We start from the raw sequence: 22008 nt of genomic DNA, 5'->3' as shown, positions 1-22008 counted from the left end.
AACTTCGGTAACACCGGCATCTTTACCATCTGGTCCCTCCCAGCTAATGATAACGGCAAAACATCCCACCTCGTAGGAAAGTCCACCTTCATTCCCTCAACCAAATTCTTCAAGTTCATCTTGTGTAGCTGCACCCAGCTTTATGTCACTTGCATTCCCAGATATCGAATGCATGCCCTTACCAGCCGAATTGGCAGCTTCCCCAGACTCGGCCACTGCGTGCTGATTGGAAACACCTCATTCTTCCCCCATGTTGATATTATACCTCAAGAACATACTAAACACCCCTTAGATCCCCATATTCCTATCAAAACTTTCCATTAGATTCCCATACCAGCCTTCCCGAAGAGGCACCGGAATGTGGCGACTAGGGGCTTTTCACAGTAACGTCATTTGAAGCCTACTTGGGACAATAAGCAATTTTCATTTCATTTCAGATTTCAAATGTACAACAGGAGACTGTCCACGTACAAAGAGACTCGGTGCTCCACTACCCCTCTCACAATACTTCCTCCCCAAGACACAGAGCCATAGCCAACAGCTCAATTGCTAGGGCAAAAAGCAACAGGGTGAGTGGACACCCTTGCCCTGACCCCGTCTGTAATCCATAGTACCCTGAACTGACATTATTCATCTGGACATTCGCCTTAGAGGCCTATTACAGCAACCTCACCCAATCTACCAATCCCTGCCCTAACACAAATGTCCCAACACTTCAAACAAATGCCTCATTCAACCCAGTCAAACGCTTTCTCTGCATCCATCGACACTACCACGTACTGGCCCCTTGGCGGCATCATCATGATCACATTCAATAACCTCTGAACTTTAGCGGATAACTGCCACCCTTTCACGAACCCAGCACACAACCCTCTATACGCGTCGCCAGCACCTTCGCCAATATTTTCACATCCACGTTCAACGATGAAATCGGGCGGTACGACTCATACTGCTCTGGATCCTTACCCTTCCTTAAAATAAGCAAGATAGAAGCCTGAGACAGCGTGGTGTGGGGGAATTCCCTCTTCCCGTTGTATATCTTGACCAACAGAGGCCCCAATTCTTCTTTTTTAATTTTTCTAATTAAGGGGCTAAATTGTCAAATTGCGTGGCCAATCCACCTACATCTTTGGGTTGTGGGTGTGAAACCCACATTCACATAGGGAGAATGTGCGAACTCCACATGAAAAGTGACCCAGGGACTGTGATCGGACCCAGGTCCCGGTGGGGGGGGGGGGGGGGGTCTCAAAAATCCAAACCATACTTTTTATAAAACTGCCGGAAATCAATCTGTGTCCGGGCCTATCCCAACTGCATAGACCCCTGCTACAAAATGTTATGATCGTCAACTAATTTGAAATTTAGTTTGTCCCAGTCAAAGTGTAGCTACCAATACTGGGCTCACCGAATACTTGGCTGGGGAGAATGGGAGTGGGGCTGCAGCCAGTGCCTGCAGGGACATTCAGTACAGGGGACTCCTCCATCCCTACCCATTCCACCTCCAGTTAGCCAAGCCACCGCCACACCCTTTCTACATTTGCTGCCCACTGGTAGACTAGGAGGTTCGGTAGTGCCAGGCCTCCCCTGCGCCACCCATTCTATAGGAGGGTTTGGCAGATCCTGGAATTCTTTCTAGCCCACAAGAAAGCAGTAATTAGCTTGTCCACCTTGGCGAAGAAGGATTTGGGTAAAATCACAGCACCAGGGTCCCAGGTTCGATTCCCGGCTTAGGTCACTGTCTGTGCCGAGTCAGCACGTTTTTCCTGTATCTACGTGCGTTCCCTCTGGTTTCCTCCACAAATCCCGAAAGACGTGCTGGTTATGTAATTTGTACATTCTGAATTCTCCCTCAGTGTACCCAGACGCCGGAATGTGGTGACTGGGGCTTTTCACAGTAACTTGATTGCAGTGTTAATGTAAGCCTATTTGTGACAATAAAGATTATAATAAATATGAGGAACTTTGGCAGCAGGTTCATTTTTATCGTCTGAACTCGTCCCACCAAGGAAAGCAGGAGAAATTTCCACCTCCACAGATCCATTTTCATCTCCTTTACCAGGTTGGACAGATGCCACTTGTGGAGCTGTGCCCAGCTGTGGGCTATCTGGATCCCCAGGTATCTGAATTTGGTGTGGGCTAGCTTGAATGGCAGCATTCCCAGTCCTGTTGCTCCCCCTGGATGTTAACTGGGAATATTTTGCTCTTGCTCCGGTTTAGTTTGTATGCTCCAAACTCCCTGAAGAGTTCCATCATCTTACCTATGCTGGCTCGGGCGTTTGAGATGTGAAGGAGTAGGTCATCTGCAGAGTGCAACTCTGCGCTCCCTGTCTTCTCTCTGGATGCCTCTCCACCCTTCGCTAATCTCAAAGCAATGGCCAGTTGCTCAATTGCCAGAGCAAAAATCAGTGGGGACAACGGCCATCTCTGCCTTGTGCAGGAAGAAATAGTCAGAGCTGGTGGTGTTTTTGCCCGTACGCTCACCATGGGAGCATGGTACAGCGGTTTTAGCAGGAGGTGAACCCTGGTCCAAGCCCAAATCGTTCCAGTAACACTGAGATACTTCCATTCTACTCCGTTAAAGGCCTTCTCTGCACCCAGGGAGATGATCACTTCTGGTGTCTCCTCCCTCGGTGGGGACATGATGCGCAGATGCCTGATGTTGCAGTTAGCTGTCTCCCCTTCGTCAGCTGTCTCCCGTTGACAAACCCAATCTGATTTTCCGCGATTACTTCTGGTAAGCAACACTCCAGTTGCCTTGCCAGAGCTATCACCAGGAATTTGGCATCAGTGTTCAGGAGTGAGATGGTCTGTATGGTTCACACTCCATGTGATCAATAAGATTGAGGTCAGTGCCAGTGTGGGTTGCAGGACATCCCTCGACAACCTGTCATTGTGCTGGGCTAATACTGCCGCAAACATTTTGTAGAAGTCTACCAGGAATCAGTCCGGTCCTGGTGCCTTCCCTGACTGCATGAAATTGATGGTTCCATGACCGCCTCTAGATCGAGCAGTTCTTCCAGTCCCTGCCTCTTCCCCTCCCACAGCCATAACATCCAGCACATCCAGGAACTGCTTCATCTGAGAGTCCCCCTCCAGGGGTGCAGAGGTTGCGGTCCCCAGTAGGAGGTCACCAAGGCTCAGTTGATTTCCTCTGGAGCCGTGACCACTATACTGTTCCCGTCCCTGACTGAAACTCTCTTGTGGCCGCCTGTTTCCTCAGCTGGTGTGCCAGTAAGCAGCTGGCTTTGCCCCCGTGCTCATAAAAGGTCCCTCGAGGCTGGCGGAGCTGGTTCACTGCTTTCCCCATGGAGAGCAGGTCAAATTTCATCTGTAATATTTCCTCTCTGCCAAAAATTCCACATTTGGGGCCATGGAATACCTCTGATCCACTTTCCGTATGGAGTCAATCATCCGCTTTTTAACTGCCCTATGCTTCCCATCTCCGAGTGCCCTATATGCTATTATTTCCCCCCCCAATCACGGCGTTCTGTGCTAGAATATGGAGGCGGTAGGCCGCACTGCCCAGTTAGGGGCGTATATGTTGACGAAGATGACTGGGGCCCTCTTCTAAGACCCCACTGACCATGACGTACTGTACCCCTGGGTCAGTTATTGTTTATGTCGCTGTAACGATTATCCTTTTGTTAAGTAGTATGGTCACCCCCTTCGCCCTTGTGTCAAAGTATGATTGGTATGTCTGTCCCAACAAGCTTTTGCTTACCCTCAGTTGGTCCGTCTCTCAAAGAAATACTATGCCGACTCTCAGGCTTTTTTAGAAGGGTGAAGACGCTGGATTTTTTCACTGATCCATTCAGTACCCTTACGTTCCAGGTGACTATCCTGTTGGGGGTTTCTGCTCCCCTCACCACACTCCTCTAGGGTCAGCCATACTTACCCTGTATGTTCAGCCTCGTCTTTGTTCGTGCGCTGTGCAAGTTGGCCACCACCACTTTCCTCTATCCAACCATCTACACGTGTTCCCGAGGGGACTACAGGATATGGTGATGTCAAAAACAAGGGTTGGGGAGGGAGGGTCTCGGAGATATACAAGGAGTTGATGGAGTGGGAAGGAGTCCCTATCGGGGAGGGGAAGAGGAAGTGGGAAGAGGAGCTGGGAGGAGAGTTGGAAATCGAATCATGGAAAAGGGCTTTGGAGAGAGTTAATTCGTCCTCGTCTTGTGCCAGACTAAGCCTGATCAAGTTCAAGGTGGTTCACGGGCCCACATGACGGTAGCCTGGATGAGCAGGTTTTTTGAGGAAATAGAGGATAGGTGCGGACGCTGTGGGGGAAGCCCGGTGAATCATGGACACATGTTCTGGGTGTGTCCGAAGTGGAGGGGATTCCGGCAGGGATTTGCGGACGTTATGTCAGAGGTCCTGGAAGGAAGAATGACTCAGAGTCCAGAATTGGCAATATTTGGTGTATCGGAAGATCCAGGGGCCGGCGGGGCGGGGGGGGGGGGGGAGAAAGAGAGCGGGCGGAGACCGAGGTTCTGGCCTGCTCCTCCTTGGTGGCCCAAAGATGGATTTTGTTGGGATGGAGGGACTCAGAGCCCCTGAAATCAGGAGTGTGGGTCATGGCAACAGGGCGACATGGCAGGGTCTCTCAGGCTGGAAAAGATAAGTTCGCCTGGAGAGGATCAATTCAGGGGTTCACCCGAAGGCGGCAGCCGTTCATCAACTTCTTCAAGGAAAATTGAACGTCAGCAGTGGGGGGGGGGGGGGGGGGGGGGGGGATGGGAGGCATGGTAGTATAAGACAAGGACAGGGAACATAGCACACGGATAATTAGTAAATATGGCGGGAGTAGTAGGGGACGTAGTTTTAAGGTTTTTTTTGAAAGGTCGGCCCGCGCGGTTGTTTAAGGAATGCCAAAGTGTTAAACTGTAAAAATTACAAATGCTTCAATCAAATGTTTTCGATAAAACTCCATCTACACGTGACCTGTATAACCAGCATTCTAGTCTTACCCCTCCTCCTGTCCTCTGAGCCTCTCTGCCTGTGTATTCTTTCTTTTCCCTGCTTCCCCCCTTGCCGTTCCCCCCCCCCTCTCCGTTCTATTGCCCCTCGTGCCCTGTCCCCCACATCTTGTTGCTCTACACCCCCCACCCCTCCCTCCTTCTCGGAGACACATCGTGTTCTGCCCCCCCCCCCCCCCCCCCCCCCATTTACTCCCATAAACCAGCTTGTCTGCTAGTGTGGTGGCTCTGCCCTGGAAAACAAAGCCTTTTGGTCCTAACTCGCAAGAGTCCACTCCCCCCTCCCCCCCCCCCACCTCGCCCACCCCTTGCCCTGGTTGAACCGCGAGCATACCTCTCCAAGCAGTTACCCCTTCACCCCCCTAGTTTGCGTAAGTCTGTACTTATGTCGTCCCGCATTATTTCCTCCAGAGTCCATTCTTCTGCACCAACTCATTTGTGTGTTAAAATAGTATTCCCCGTCATTCTGCATGACCATAGTCTTGCCGGGTGTAACGTGCCGAATTGCAGCTTTGGCCCCAATATATTCCGTCCGGCGAGTTGGCCAGGTCAGTTCCAGTGTCCTAGTGAATGTGGGTGGTACGTCCTTCCCACTTACATGACCACGTGTCTATGTGTTTCTTGCCCACCTCTGGGCCTGTTCCTGGTCTTGATATTTGTGGCCTTGATATTGGTGAAACTTCACGATTTTTGCCCATGGTGGTTCCCAACTGCCTAAATGAATTCTGATCTGTCTGATGTTGAGTCCACAACCTTTTAAGACTTATCTGGATAGGCAGATGAACAGACAGGGTATAGAAGGATATAGGCGGTTGGTCTAGATAGGACACATGGTCGGCACAGGCTTGGAGGGCCGAAGGGCCTGTTCCTTTGCTGTATTGTTCTTTGTGGGAGAATTGTGGACACCGCCTCAGACAGATCAGAATTCAACTCCTCTTCAAATTTCTTCACTAACTGCCTAATGCTTTCAAAATGTCTCTACCTTCCTTGGCTCCACGCTGCAATGACAATCGCCCAAGCTGAAAAACTAATTATCTCTGCAGGCTGCAAAGCACATTAACTCCCCAGGGCCAGGGCCCAGTCAAGCAACAGTCCATGAGCAGAGACTGAAAAACACATTGCTGGTCAATTTCACCTTATGGCTGCCAAAGCCCTGAAAACAGATTTTTTTTCAAAACATGACCACTGCAGCCAAATACATAACCCTGGACTTATAACCCTTCAATTGCGCAATAATTCTTCTTCCAGTTGTCACAAGAGGGATATGAAAACAAAGGTGAGAATTTAGTAATCAAGATATTGCTTGACCGGGAACCAATGTAGGTCAGTGAGTACAGAGGTGATGGGTGACCGGGGTTTGATGCAATTTCAGACATTCAAAACACAAAAAATAAAAATTAGTGGACCATTTGGCCCCTCGAGCCAGCTCCACAAGTTGATAAGGTCATGGCTGATCAGATTGTAGCCTCAACTCCTGTCTGCCCCCCCATAACCAGAGATTCCCTTGTTGATCAAAAAAAAACAAACTCAGCATCAAATATACTCAATGACCTAAACTTCACTACTTTCTTGGGAAGAGAATTTCAGACTAACGACCTTTTGAGAGAAACAATTTCTTCTCATCTCAATGGGGGAATCCTTGTTTTTTTTTAAAAAATGTTTCAAGGTTCTAAACTTCCCAAGGGAAAACATCTCTTAGCCAAGCAGACCAAAACTGTACACAATATTTCAGATGTGGTCCGCCCAAGACCCTGTACATCTGTAGCAATACTTTTCAACTCTATTCTCCTTACAATAAATGCCAATGTTCCACAATGACCTGCTGTACCTTCAAACCAACTTTCGATGTTTCTAGTAACAAGACAACCAGATCTCGCTGTATCGTAGAGTTCTGCAGTCTGCCTCCATTTAAACATACTACTTTTCTACCCTCCCTTCGTAAGTGGGCAAGTTCACATTTTCCCACATTATACTCCTGCCAAACGTTTGCCCACTCACTTGTTAAATCGCTTCATAGGCTTGATGTCCTAGACAACTTAATCTCCTGCCTTTGTCATCAGCAAATTTAGCCACGAGGCATTCATTAACATAGATCAGTCATTTTCAAAGTCGCAGTCGTGACCTGCGGGGTTGGTTTTGGGTCGCAGAGCTATCCATCGCAGCGGTCCCGTTCGCTGGAATTAATGCGCAAAGGCAGCAGCCGGCATTTTTTTAAATGCCGGCTGCGACCGGTTTTCAGAATGCGGTGCATGCGTGCCTGTTCATCAGTGCTCATGCTGGAGCCCAGCGAGAAACACCGCCGCCTCCTGATGTCAATTTTGAATTTTTAATTCAATGCTGTCTTCCTGCCTGAAGCGATGGCAGAGAACAGGTCACGCCCACCGAACATGCACTCTTGCGATTCCTCCATTTTGTGAGCAGCAAACAAGCCCACAGGACTGTAAAATTTAAAATGGATTGTTTTGTAATAAGGAAGAGGGGGCCTGAGACACAAACAGGCCAGGATCTCATGACTAAACCTGCTGGAGAGAGTGGTTTAGGAGAATCCACAGCAGGACAAAGCAGTGGTGGTATGAGTTGTTCAGGAGAGTCTGCAACAGGACAAAGCAGTGCTGCTGTTGAGCTCCAGGACCTCGGATGAACAATCCATATAGAAATGTAACATTGAATGACAAAGTGGGATTGTGAGGACCAAGCAGGCTCACCTGTCGCATTAAAAGGTAAGCGAAAGTGGTGGGTTGCCACGACCGTCCGGCCGGCGTGGGTCGCAAAGACCGGCTGGTTGGTGAAAATGGGTCCCCGGAAAAAAGTTTGAAAAACACTGACGTAGATCATAAATAGCTGGGACCCCAACACTGATCCCTGTGGCACTGTTGCTATGCAAACCTGAAAATGATCCATTTATCCCAATTCTCTGCTTCAGTCTTATTCATGCTAATAATTTACCGCCTACACCATGAGCTTGTTTTATGAAGTAATGTCTTGTCAAATGCCTTTTGAAAATTCAAGTACATATTACCCACAGATTCCTCTTTATCCAGTTTGTTTCTTCCTTAAAGAACTTTAATAAATTAGTCAACATTATTTCCCCACTCAAGACCATCTAAACTACCCGACTATTATAATTTGGTAAATGTCCTGCCCCTCCATACAACTGGATTTTAGCATTTTTCCTTTGACAGTTGTTGGACGTAGATGTTGGACTAACTGGCCTATAGTTTCCTGCTTTCTCGGTCCTTCCTTCAATTTCTAATCCGAACAGACCTTCGGATCTAGGAAATTTTGGTAGATAACAATCAATGCACCTACTTATTTTAACAGCCGAGGTTGCAGGCTCTCGGGTTGAGGGGACCTGTCAGCCTTTAGTTCTAAGTTTTACTGGTACCTTTTCCCTAGTGATTATTTTAAGTTCCTCCCTCTTCTCTTAAGTATTCTTTGGATTGTTTGTGTCTTCCAAAATGAAGACAGACAAAATATCTGTTCATCAGTTCTTCCATTTCCTTGTTTCCTATTACCAATAACTCAGAGTTACCTTTTAAGGGAACAATGCTCACTTCGCTCTTCGTTTTAAAATATTTGTAGAAACTCTTCATCTATTTTTATATTTCTCGCTCTCTCCTAACTTCTCCCTAATTTTTTAGTCATCCTTTGCTGGCTTCTAAAATCTATCCAATCTTTTAACAATCACAGCATTATAGGATTTCTCTTTTAATTTGATTCCGTCTTTAACTTTCTTAGTTAGCGAAGGATGGTGCATCTTTCTCAGTCTTAAGGAAAATATATAATCACCAGGAATGAAATGTCTCCTTAAATTTCTGCCACTGCCCCTTGATTATTCCACCTTTTAACCTATTCTTCCAGTTCACTTTAGCCAAGTCTATCTTCAAACATAAATAAAGGCAATTACAAGGGTAAGACACTAGTCTTAAACCCACACTGCTCACCCTCAACTTCAATGTGAAACATATCATGTTACGATCCCTGTTGCCAAGAGGTTCCTTTACTGAGGTTATAAACTAAATCATGTTTCATGCACATTTCCAGATATAAAACAGTCAGCTCTTGAGTTGACACTAGAACGTATTGCTCCAAGAAATGATCCCAGACACTGAAATTATCTTCCAAGCTACCGCTGCCAATCTGATCCAACCAATCTAGAAGATTGAAATCGCCCATTATTGCAGTACTATTCTTAGAAGCCCAGATTATTTCATCCTGTATGCTATGTCCCACAGTGGAGCTACTGTTTAGAGCCTATAAACTACTCCCACAAATGACTTTTTTCCATTGCTATTTCGCATCTCTACTCAAACTGATTCTACTCCTTGATCTTCTGAACTAAGGTCATCTCCCACTACAGTACTAATTACCAGAGCGACACCATGATTTTTCCCTAGTTTCCTGTCCTTCCAAAATATCAAATACCCTTGAATAGTTTTGGTTGCCCTATAACCAATTCTCTGAAATGACTATGGGATCATAGATTTATTTCTATTTGTGCTATCAATTCATCAGTTTTGCCATGAATGCCACACGCATTCTGATAGAGCCTTTAATTCTGCTTCTTTGCTTATGAACTTTTTCCCCCATCTGCTGATGCAAGTTTATATGTTCTGTCCCTTCCTACCACTCTGGTTATCATTACCCATATCGCTACCCTACTCTATTGTCTTGTCCTTACTCTGTACCACATCTCATCCAACGTGATCTTCCCATCTCCCAATACCCACGTTTTATTTAAAGCCTTCTCTAAACCCAGTTATATGCTTCGCCAGAATACTGGCCCCAGCAGGGTTCAGGTCAAGATTGTTCCAATAGTACAGCTCTATGTTCACCAATAGAGGTACTTGTGCCCCATGAATCAAAACCCCTTTCACCAGTATGATCTTGGAGTCACACATTCAACCTTGTCCTTTAAACCCCACTTCAATCTGCAAGTGGCACCCATAATAATCCAGAGATTACCTTTGTGGTTCTGCTTTTTAATTTAGCTCTACCTGCTCATAATGCCAAAAGAGAACCTCATTGTCCTATGTCGTAAACCACAACAACTAGATCATCCCCCTTCCACAGCAAGTTTTTCTCCAGCCCCAAGATGTCCCTAACCCTGGCACTGGGCAGACAACACAGCCTTCGGGACTCATGCTCTCTGTTGCAGAGAACTGTGTCTATCTCCCTAACTACACTATCCAGACTACTTCTACGTGCTTATTATTCACCAACTTGAATGGCTCTCTGCACCATGGTATCATGGTCAGTTCACTGTAGTAAGGCAGTGCAGGAGGCCATTCTAGTCCACTCTGTCTATGCCAGCTCTCCTGCACTCCAACTATTGGACAATTGCAAGGCCAGAGCATCCTCCACTTCTAACTTCTTGATCCCCATATCTGTCTAATTCTCAGACACACCCTTGTGGCCCCAACCACAGACCAAATCAGAAGTATCCAGCCTAAGGAGCAATTGTCTCCTGCAATAAAGTGTCCAGGTAACTTTCCCCCTCCCTAATGCATCACCGATGTCCCAAGCTCAGGCTCCAGCTCATTAAGCCCAAGTTCCGCGAACTACTGACTGCCTGTCGATCGTCACTGGTGTTCACAAGCTTTCACACACAATAGCTGCAACCCTGCCATCTTTAGTGTTTTAATTAACTAATTATTTTTAATGAATGCCTCCAAGTCCTTCTTGTGCTTATATTCTTGTTTAAATTAGTGTTCGACTAACCACAATTGAAATTCCTTCGTTTAGCGAAGAGAAAAAGAGAAAATACTCACCAATCGCTTACCCGCTTCCCTATCACATCACTATTTTTCTTTCCAAACACAGGCTCTGAAGTCCTGGCTCGGGGTTTTGGATGATCTCAAGCGGAAGGAGGGTAGAATGTGGGACACCAGCAAGGACTGCACTAAACTAGTCAAATTTATAGCCAAAATAAGCTGATGAGCAGAGATTAGCAAAATCAGCTATGGAGGTTTAAATAGACAGTTTAGTGACAGTGCAAATAGGAGGTCAGATTCCCATTTTGGGATCAATATGACAACAAGGTTGCAGTCTAGTTTAGTCTGAAACTTTTTGGATGATATTGGAGGATCATCGGGTATATAAGAAATAGGAGGGGACCAAAGATAAATCCTTCAGGGACACCAGAGGCAATGATATAGAAGCAGGAAAATAAACCATTGCAAGTGAAACTCTGGTTATGATATACAGTAAGAGTAATCCCACTGAGCTAGATGACACTGGAGAGGCATTGGAGGAGAATGTTGTGAACCGTGTAAAAGGCTGCAAACAGGTCAAGGACGACAAGGATGGATTGCTTAACTTTGTCACAATCGCATAGAATGCCATTTGTGACCTTAAACACCACTTTTGGTACCTTGGCCGGGGCAGAAACATGATTGGAGGGATTCAAATATGTTCCATGCCTATGAGTTCTGGGAAAGAATGGGCACAGATTTGGGAGGTGATTTGGCTAGTTATTTTTTTTTGGAGGCCAAGAGTGGTTTTAAAGGGTATTCACATTTCATACATATTTTATGCTAAATTCATGTACACACACACCACCCAAATTAATTTTATTATGAGGATTATACTTGGGTATTCAAATGTACTCGGGTCAAAGAAAAACAGAAGATGATTTTATTCAAATTTATAACTTAATCATTCGTGTCCCCCACATTTTCACATTTTTTTTAGAGACATGGAAACTCTCTTTGTTCTTAAGGCTGTATAATTCATTCTCATTAATGAATTTGAGTGATTTTGCTGTTTATCACAATTTTATCAATAATGGTTAATTCTGGAAAGTATTAAATTTCCTTATTTTAAATGTTGTCTATCATTTTTGTGCTGGAATAAAATGCAAATTTCGTAAATTTTATTGCCCAGTTATTTACGTTGGATCTCGAATTTAAAAGCTATGTAAATTTTTTTAAAACTCCGTTGGCAAGTCAGTCTTGTCAGTATAAAATAAACATACATTAGCAGCACACATTACAACATAAAACATTAAATATAGCCCACAATTTTAACAAAAAAAATTGCAATTACCTTTTTGATGATGTTAAATGATGTCCCAGAAAACTTTACGTCTACCATGTTTGATCATGGCAAAGACACTACCGGCGAAATTAACAAAGGGAAAAATCACCTGATTCCACAGCACTCGGATGGACCTACCACGTGCGCAAGGTAAGAACACGTGAACTACTACAGTTTTAAAATTTGTGAATGAGACCGCATTGTGTCCCGCGTTTTACCTTGTTCTTCCGTTTACTTACGCTGCGGTTTGGAAATCATCAATGAATCACAGGTAAGTTAAAGATTTCTTGAGAGATTCTTTACTATTTTTGTAGATTAGTGTTATTTTTAAATGTTAAAACTGTTTAAATTAACCAGGAAGCTTTTGCACTCGTGCTACAAAGGCACAGCGTGCGTTTTAAGTAGGATGGGGAAACCATTTTTTTTGTGTCCAGTCTTTACGTTGTAAACTCTGTTTATAATATTTTTTTTAAAGCTTACAACCATAATTTGTGCTTTGGTTAATCTTTTTTAATCATACAAATGTTTTATATTTATTATACTGTACCTTAACCATACAATTTATTTAAAGCTAATAAAATGAATAATTAAATAAGGCAGGGTGTTTTATTTTAAGTGTAAAGATTAATTGCATCACATTATAAGTGATGCAATTAATGGCAGAATGCTTTCTGATACCAAAATTTGTACAAATTTCTGAAAGGTCAGTTGTTTCTCTAATTTAAAAACCCATCTTTAAGCAAATTTGATAATTTTGAAATTTTAGGTCAAATGGCACATGTTGGACCCATAACTAAAATAATATGTCATATATTTAAGATTTTTAAGGAGGAAGGGGAAGTTGCAGGTGCAGTGGTAGTTTGCAAAAATAGAGGATTGTTTTTTTTTAAAAAAAGGAGAGGGGTGATCATGCCAGGTAAAAGACAGAGGGACAGAGGAGAAAGAACATCGAACAACACCTGCTAAAATAGGAGCCAGGAAGGGAAGTTGGATAGTTCTGTGGAATAGGTTGACAAGCCATAACATTAACTCCTGAAGTTTTTGAGATACAATTTTGAAGTAAAAATACACTTACTTAGTAGATGATATCCCACAACTATCAATCACGATGCGCAGTTGAAAAGACACAGTAAAAGGAGAAATTGCTATATCTAGAAGGACTCAGATCAGGTATGTGTGTGTTGTAATGTATTCTAAGTGGTTACAATAGTTGAATTTATGTTTACATGAACTATCACTGGAAATTTGAGAGGTAGTTCTGAAAAGGTGGCCCATCTCTTATGATTTCAATTTGTTATGATGGTACTAAATAGTTGCAGCAATATTAGAGAAAAGATGCAACTTTTTTAACCATCACTAGAAAATGCAGCAAGGGAATAAATGGTATGTGCAATAAGACAAACATTGATGGAAAAAAACTCTTAAAATTTACTTCACTTTTTTGGAGACCTTTTAAAAACTAATTTCCAACAGTGGAAATATGTTCTTCCACTTTTATAGTATCACAGAATAATTAAGAGCAGGAGGTGGCCATTTGGCACATTGTGCCTGATCTGGCTCTTTTAAAGAGCTGTTGTCCTTTAGTGCCACTCCCCATGCTCTTTCTCTGTTTTATACATTTTAACATCTATATTATATAGATAGCCTCCAGCACATGACACTTCAGCAATTACATTGTTACAAATCTAGAACAATTTTAAAAAATCTCTGCACTTATGTGGAACGTAAATTGCATGATACAAGTGTACTCTGATTGATCTCAGCAGGTTAGTAGTTAATATTTAATCTTGATTTACAAGGCTTCAAAAAGGAATAGTCAGGTTATCAGCCAAATGTTACATATTACATAGAGGAGGTCAATCCTTCCATTATGCCAATGTTAAACAATATTAATTCTAAACAGGAGCGATCTTCTCAAATCCCAGGTAATCAACATTTTCCTTTGTGTTTATCTTAAGTGTCGTGACAATAATTTTCAAAAGCCACTTGATCAAATGAACGACAGCCACAAATTACTGACCATAAATCTTTCACAGGAAGAGTCAAGAGACAGAATACATCATTTGTTTTTCAAAAATCACAAAACAAATTATTTTAATTTGGTTTTAATGGTCTGTGTACTTACGCAATTACTACTGATAAAAACAGACAGGTTAAATATTTTGTACAAGGCAGTTCAGAGAAATAATTAGATTAATATCACCAATGACACTTGAAAAGAAAAAGTGACATCCCAAATTATAATGCACATACAGTATGCTAGAATTTTCACTGGCCAAAGCCAATTTGCTGTAGTTGAAAGCACACGGTTTAGAATAAGGAGCTCATTAAAGCTGCACAAAGAATTGAAGTCATCCAAAATTAGGAAGCTGAAAACCACTGCAATTGCATTCAACAAGACTAGAAAGGTATTGAATAATTTTCAATGAAATAATATGTAATGTTCTATGCATTTCATTTTGCATATAAAGCAAAATAATAAATATTAGATTCAGTGGTATTCGGCATTTAGTCTTTTGGATGTATTTGCCTTAATGCATGCTTCGTTCACAATATGCTACTGGCTGTCAGACACTGCAGCTTTGATCAGTTTCGTCTGCATCTCTTGCAAGTCTTTGTTCTATACAAATTGCTATCAAGAGGCTGCTAGTTAAACAGCAAGACTTGAGATTTAAATGGATTTTCAGGTCAGACCAAAAAACTATTCACATGACTCATCTGAGTTTTTAAAAATTACAAACAGAACAGAAAATTTCTATGCATGCAACATCTTGGCCTGACTCAAAAAAAGCCTTAAATCACAATGTTCATGTACTGTACAAATGCCTCTGCGTACTCACTTAATATAATGCAATTATCTCCATCTCCAACTGCAAGACTGAACCTCAAAAGTCAAGCTGAAAAGAGCATTTGTTTTTAAAGGTTTAACTGCTGTTATATCAAAAATAAATTACAATTTATTTGCAAGCTGCAGAAAGATTGCTAAGATGGTTGAGAACCCAGTAGCCTTTCAATGGCTGCATTGACATCTCCACCTGTTGCTATTAGAGCTTGAAGGTTGGCTTCACGATTCAGAAATCCCATCGCACTGAGCTGATCAAGTTGTTGCTGAAACTGTACTTCAGGATTTGGAGTCAAAGTCTGCTCAGCAGTGACATGTAACGGCAACAAAATGAAAAAGAATGTCACTAGATATTCTCTATCAATAACAAATACAAGAATACTTCATAGATCTTCAGGTGTCCATCTTCACACATACGCATCAACAAAGTATTGACAGATTATTCTATGATGGAGCACATTGGAATTAATGCAATCTGGTCTTCAGCCAACCAATGTCGCCACAATTTCCAGCCAATCTTTAAGGTATTAACTGCAGTTCGGGCAACATGGTGGCACTGTGGTTAACACTGCTGCCTCACGACGCCGAGGTCCAGGTTCGATCCTGGCACTGGGTCACTTTCCATGTGGAATTTTCACATTCTCCCCGTGTTTGAGTGGGTTTTCCCCCCACAACCCAAAGGTGTATAGGATAGGTGGATTGGCCATGCAAATTTGCCCCTTAATTGGAAAAAATGGATTGAGTACTCCAAATTTATTTTTAAAAAGGTATTAGCTGTAGCTCAGTGGTTAACACGTCTTCTGCCTTGGAGTCAGGAAGTTGTAGGTTCAAGTCGCACTCCAGAAACTGGAGAACAAAAAGCTGACGGACCATTGATCTCGGGCGGGAATATCCGGTCTCAGGGTGGGCGGGATCTGAAAATTCCATCACCCAATGTTTCAGATCAGTGACCCTTTGTCAGAACAGTTTTACAGTTGCTACTGAGTATTTTCTGTTATTAATCAACCAAAAATGTAATTTGCTGCTCAAGAAGATCAAGAGATTATTTACAACAAAGCTGTGGCTTGGGAAAAAACAATTTTAGGAAGCAATAGATACTGTATGTGGGTCCTCTTGGCAAATTATTCAAACAACTGACTAGTCATAAATTACTCAGGGTTCCAACCAGCTAAGAGAAAATCAAGAGAGAAAATGGCATAAAAGGGACATGATTTTACTTAAGTTTGATGAAAAGACGACCATTACAGCCCGCCTGATCGTGTGGTATGAACAGACCCGAGAAGCCATCTGCAGAAGCCCTCATTAAATCCAAGTTTTAAATTACTCTGCCTGTTATTAAAGAGTTGAAGATAAATTTTTAGTGAATAATAAATGAAGTAAATTATCAATTATTTTAGTGTCTCTAGCTGTACGTATTTGTTTAATAGGTGCAGGATTTATCCTATACAGTGAAAGGAACACTACATGCTTTCAGACAAGATGTTAAGCAGTTAAAAGCAAATTACTGCGGATGCGGGAATTGGAAACAAAAACAGAAAATGCTGGAAAATCTCAACAGGTCTGGCAACATCTGTGGAGAGAACAACGGTAATGTTTTGAATTTGGATGACTCTTCATCAGAGCTAGAGAGAACTAGAATTAGGATGAGATTTATATTGTTGTTGGGGTGAGGGCGTTGGTGCAGTGGACCTGGATAGAGGGCCAGCGATAAGTGGAGGCAAGGGACAGACTGACGAAAAGACAAAGGGAATGTAAATGAGGGTCATCATGGCTGAGAAGGGTGCTGATAGTGGCACATCAAGAGATCAGAATGTGCTAATGGCAGAACAAAGGTAAGCAGTGTGTCAAAGGACAACCTGGCCCTATTGGGGCAGGGTAGGGGGAGGGGAGATGGTGGTAAGGAAAAAACAAGATGGAAAGCAGGGCGAAAAAAATGAAAATAAATTGCTAGGAATTAAAATAGGGTGGAGGAAAGAGTTTACAGTCCATAAGGGGTGGCACAGTGACTAGCACTATTGTCTCAGCACTAGGGACCCGGGTTCAATTCAGGCCTTGGGTGACTGTCTGTGTGGAGTTTGCACTTTCTTCCAGTGTCTGTGTGGGTTTCCTCCGGGTGCTCTGGTTTCCTCCCACAGTCCAAAGATGTCAAGAGTAGGTGGATTGACAATGATAAATTGATCTTTAGTGTCCAGGGATCTTCAGGTTAGGCTATGGGGATCGGGCACAGTGGACGGGGGATTGGACATAGGTAGAGTGCTTATTCGAAGGGTCGGTGCAGACTAGATGGGTGATTGGCCTCCTTCTGTGCTGTAGAGGTTTTATGATTAAAGGCTGTAACGTGCCTGATCTGAAGATGAAGTGCTGCTCCTCCAGTTTGTGTTGGGTTTCACTGGAACATGCAGCAGGCCATGAACATGGTAACAGGTGTGTTGAAATGGCAAGCGACAGGAAGGTCTGGGTCCTGCTTGCAGGCGGACTGAAGGTGTCCTGCCAAGCCCTCATCCAGCCTGCGTTTAGTCTCTCAAATGTAGAGACCACATTGGGAGCAGTGAATCTAATTAACCAGATTGAAGGAGGTGCACGTGAAGCACTGCTTCACCTGGAAGTGTGTTTAGGCTCTTGGATGGTAAACAGAGGTAGGGGCAGATGTTGCACCTTCTGCGATGCCATGGGAAGGGTTCTGGCAGATGTTGGAAGTGGAAGAGTGGGCCAGGGCATCCCAGAGGGAACAGTCCCTACAGAATGCTGACAGGGGGAAGTGAGGGGAAGAGGTGTTTGGTGTTGGCATCATCCTGGAGTTGGCAGAACTGGCAGAGGATGATCCTTTCAATGCGGAGGCTGGTGGGGTGAAAAGTGAGGACAAGGGGGACACAGTCCTGGTTCCGGAAGGGGAAGCTGTCAGACCAGAGGTGCAGGAAATGGATCAGACATGGTTTAGAGCCTTGTTATCCAGTGGGTGGAAAACCATTAAACTGAGGCCCTGTCTGCCCTTTCAGATGGACGTAAAATATCCCACAGCACTATTCCGAATAAGAACACAGAGTACTCACCAATATTTACCCATCAATTAAACGGTCATTATCACATTCCCGTTTCATAAATCTTTGCACAGAAAGAAACCGTTCTGCCCAGCTATCTGTTCCAGCTCTTCAAAAGATCTGTCCAATTAGTCCCACTTTCCATTTTTTCCCCGCACATTCGGGTCTGCAATTACTTACCCAATTCTCTCGTGAATTTACTATCCACCGCTCTCATAGGCAGTGTATTCTAAAAATGAGCTTCTTATTTCATCTCTGGCCCTTTTATTGCAAAATTTTAATTTGTATTTTCTGGTTCCAGATTCCTTTGCCACCGGAACCGGAACGCTTGGTGAATCCGAATATCTCTAATTTAACCTTCCCTGTTGTCTTGGAGATTCGCTAGTCCCAAAATGTAACTAAGTCCCTCATCATTGGCGCTATTGCAATAATTCTCTTCAATACCCTCTTCCCTAATGTGCGGTGCCCAGAATTGGACATAATACTCCAGCTGAGGCCCAACCAGATGATTTATAATGGTTTAACATAACTTCATGGCTTTATACTCCATGCTACTATTTATAAATCCAAGGATCCAGTTTGCCTCTCTTACAGCCTTCAAAAAGAGATCGGTTATCAGGTCACTGCCTCAGATCTCTCTGTTCCTGCACCATTTTAAAAAATTGTACCATTTAGTTTAATTTACAAACTTTGAAATCATGTCCTGCATATCAAGGTCCACATCATGAATACATATCAGAGAGCAGTAGTCTTAATACTTACCCCTGTGGAACACCATAGTATATTTCTCTTGGGTCTGAAAAACTGCTCACCTCTACTCTCTGCTTTCTGTCCTTTGATAACTTTGTCTCCATATTGCTCAATTCCACAGACTTCAACTTTTCTTACCAAAGTCCATACACACGTGTACTATAGCTGCCTTAACCTCATCACTTTGTTACTTCATCACAAAACTTAAATCAAGTCACATTTTATTTCATATTTGACTATTTAAGAAATCTGTATTGACTACAATTGGTTAACCCACATTTTCAAGTGGCAATGAAATTCCAGATTATTAACATTAAGAGTCTTCAGGTTGACAGACCTGTGGTTCACTAGTCTTTCTTCCCTTTTTATTGAAAAAAAGAGCCTAACATTTTTAACCCTTCAGTACTAGGTCCCTATTTAAGGCATGAAAGGTTGTGTTCAGAGCCTCCACATTTCTACCCTTCCCTCAGCAACCCAGCACACATCCCATTTGGACTGGCTGTCTTTTCTACTTTGATGGCATTTAAATACCTCTTCTTCAGTCTAATCCTAATCAACTTCTCTTCTCGGGTGAATAAGATGCAAGTGTGGTATACGGTATGACTGGGTACACAATTCTATCTCCAAAACTGCCAGTGTTGATCTAAATTAAGGTGCTACGGGGAAACTGCAAAGAACAGCCAGGCTTTTCCCAACTATGTTTTAGGATTTCAACCTAGAAATCCAGCAGCCTTCCAGATTCCAGGGAAGTTATACAGTTATAATTATGATCAACTGTTTCATAAACAGGTGGATTTAATGTTGATGCCATAGCCACAACTATCCTCCCTTGAGAGAGACTGGAATCTGGTACATGTCAAGTTACAACATAATTACTGACCAACTGTATTTTCACCTCATATCACACTACCTGAGAGTTTGTTCCAGCTAATGCTTGCAACATCTGCTGCACAAAATGTTGCTGTCCATCAGTTCCCACTGTTCCACCTGCTCCACCAGTATTTTCATTTGTATTGGGGGCAACTGTGCCAATTCCACCAATACCACCGCCATATCTTAAAAGAGAAAAATTAAACAGAATACTTTAAACAAACCTGCCAACGTGGGGAAAGTGAGATAGTAACAATATTCAGTTCACAACACGAAGATTTCCAAAAGCTACATCACAAGCAGTGTGCTTAGAATTCTGCGCCATCTCAAAGCTAATATTTGCAGCATGCACGATCAAATTCTGCAGCAAAACAATACAGACTTCGGAATACGTTGCCTAGTAAATTTTTACAGTAAACTTTGTTATTCTGCACTCTACCAATTGGTATTTCTGATGTTTCCATAATACAAATAGTCACTTAATCAACTGGCATCAATTACAAAGTAAGTATCACGGTAGCACAGTGGTTAGCACTGTTGCTTCACAGCACCAGGGACCCGGCTGCACAGTCTGTGCGCAGTCTGCATGGTCTCCCCATGTCTGCGTGGGTTTCCTCCAAGTGCTCCGGTTTCCTCCCGAAGGAAAGTCTCGAAAGATGTGCTTTGGGCATTCTGAATTCTCCCTCAGTGTACCCGAACAGGCGCCGGAGTGTGGCGACTAGGGGATTTTCACAGTAACTTCAGTGCAGTCTTAAGGCAAGCCAACCTGTGACACTAATAAAGATTATTGTAAAGATTATCTGGAACTTGTACCTGCATTGTGTATATTATATTTTATTGTACTGTTAAAGATTTAAAACTACAAAGAGTACTGGTCTTTACTTATGGTGTACTTGCATATTAGTTCATTCCCCTATTGGGCTGTATTCTATTGGTAAATTAATTTTTCAGTTTATTGGCATTTTTAATTAACCAGCACTACCTATTCCCTGTGCATACCATATAAAAATTATATTGTATATATTAAATTGAAATTGCAGTGGTTAGAGTAAAAAAGTTCAAACAATAACAGCAATTAAATGATATAAAATTATTGAACAATAAAACAAACTTTAACAGAGCAAATGCATCATAGCAAGCTCTTCGGAAAAAACGGTTACACACGAGCAGAACGAGATCCTGCAAAGGCATACACAGTAATTCATTCACAACTCACATTTAAGTCCTCCAAAAAGGGTCATGACTGAAGGTGCAGTGCACTTTGTCAAGGAAGTGGACACTTCCGTTTGTATTTTTTGCTCATTGTTAAAACACGTCAAGTAATTGGATTTGTCAAATGATGCCAGCAGCTATTCACTAACCAGAGAGAAGCAATCCACAGTTGTAGGGGCCATTTCTGTGCTTGTTAATGTAATAACTATATATTAGGTAGAGGCACAATGGACTAACCCAATCCTGTCGCTGTGGAGAGGGAAATTGTTAAGAAATTGAGAGTATCGATTAGAAGCCAAACCTAATGTGTTCCTCGCACAATACATTAATTCAATCCTTATTAACGTCCAGTAATCAATGCACTTGCTGAATACATTTAAGATGACTGGCACATTTGGAACCAACAGACAAGGCAGGAAGGAACAGCAGGATGCGTTGATGGAGTTAGCTGAAGGATGGGAGAATGTTCAAATTGAGCATAAACACTAGCATGGTCATGCTGGCCTTGGTGTTAAATAATATTTACAACACAAAGTAAAGCAGCAACAATAGTATGTTAAGGCCTTAACATCCAATTTTTATTTATATTTATGGAGTAGTGTGTAGCTACCATTTCATAACAAAGCTCTTACCCTGGCAGAAGCCCTGGGGCCTCAGTAGATAATGTCTGCAGGCCTTGCTGAATCTGTAGTAAAGCCTGCATGGCTCTTGGGTTTGACATAGCAGACAATGTTTCAGGATTCTGCATCTGGAATTATAACATGGTACTTTGTTTAAGATTGAAAACTTTGGGTTCACCTATTTGCAGCACAATAACAAATCAGTAAAATACACAGTCAACACTGGTGCCAGATTGCACATCTCCACACAAACAGCTCAAATCCACCAGGGTTAAAATAAACTCTTCCTCGCCAGGGTTGAAGAAAGGAAATGCAAGTAACCGTGTTTCATATTGCACCAGGCAGTGAAAAGTAAAAGAGGAAAACTGAGAAAAGGAAACACCAGAATGAGATGATCTGGGTTGCACTGTGAAACAATGAGTTCATCAACTCATTGGCTTGGAGATGAAAACGGGCAGAACCTGGGAGTATAGAAGATACCACAATGTCTTGAGAAGGATTAAGCAAAATATTGATTTGATGTGGATGTATCCAAGACTACAGTGGATTGAATGTCTTGATTTGCATATTGTGAAATATGCAAAGCATAATATAAATAAAACAAAAATAGTTATCTAATTAATTTAATCCCAATACGCGGTGCGGTTGCACAGTGGTTA

The 22008-nt window shown here is 42.7% G+C and overlaps 1 protein-coding gene across 2 annotated transcripts in view; it reads right to left on the bottom strand.

The window, feature by feature from the left end:
- Positions 1-13784: 13784 nt before the first annotated feature.
- Positions 13785-22008, bottom strand: part of ubqln4 (ubiquilin 4) — a 63642-nt gene continuing 55418 nt past the window's right edge. For both annotated transcript variants that reach the window (XM_038804879.1, XM_038804880.1), the window contains 3 exons: positions 21362-21477; positions 19558-19702; positions 13785-15158 (listed from right to left, as the gene is read on the bottom strand). In XM_038804879.1, coding sequence (XP_038660807.1) covers positions 15000-15158; positions 19558-19702; positions 21362-21477 — 420 coding nt within the window. In that variant the 3' untranslated portion in view covers positions 13785-14999. The remainder of the gene's footprint in view (positions 15159-19557; positions 19703-21361; positions 21478-22008) is intronic.

This window comes from Scyliorhinus canicula, chromosome 8 (genome assembly GCF_902713615.1).
Source record: "Scyliorhinus canicula chromosome 8, sScyCan1.1, whole genome shotgun sequence".
NCBI lineage: Eukaryota > Metazoa > Chordata > Chondrichthyes > Carcharhiniformes > Scyliorhinidae > Scyliorhinus > Scyliorhinus canicula.
The sequence above is the reverse complement of the archived record's forward strand: the minus strand, read 5'-3'. Positions and strand labels throughout refer to the sequence as shown.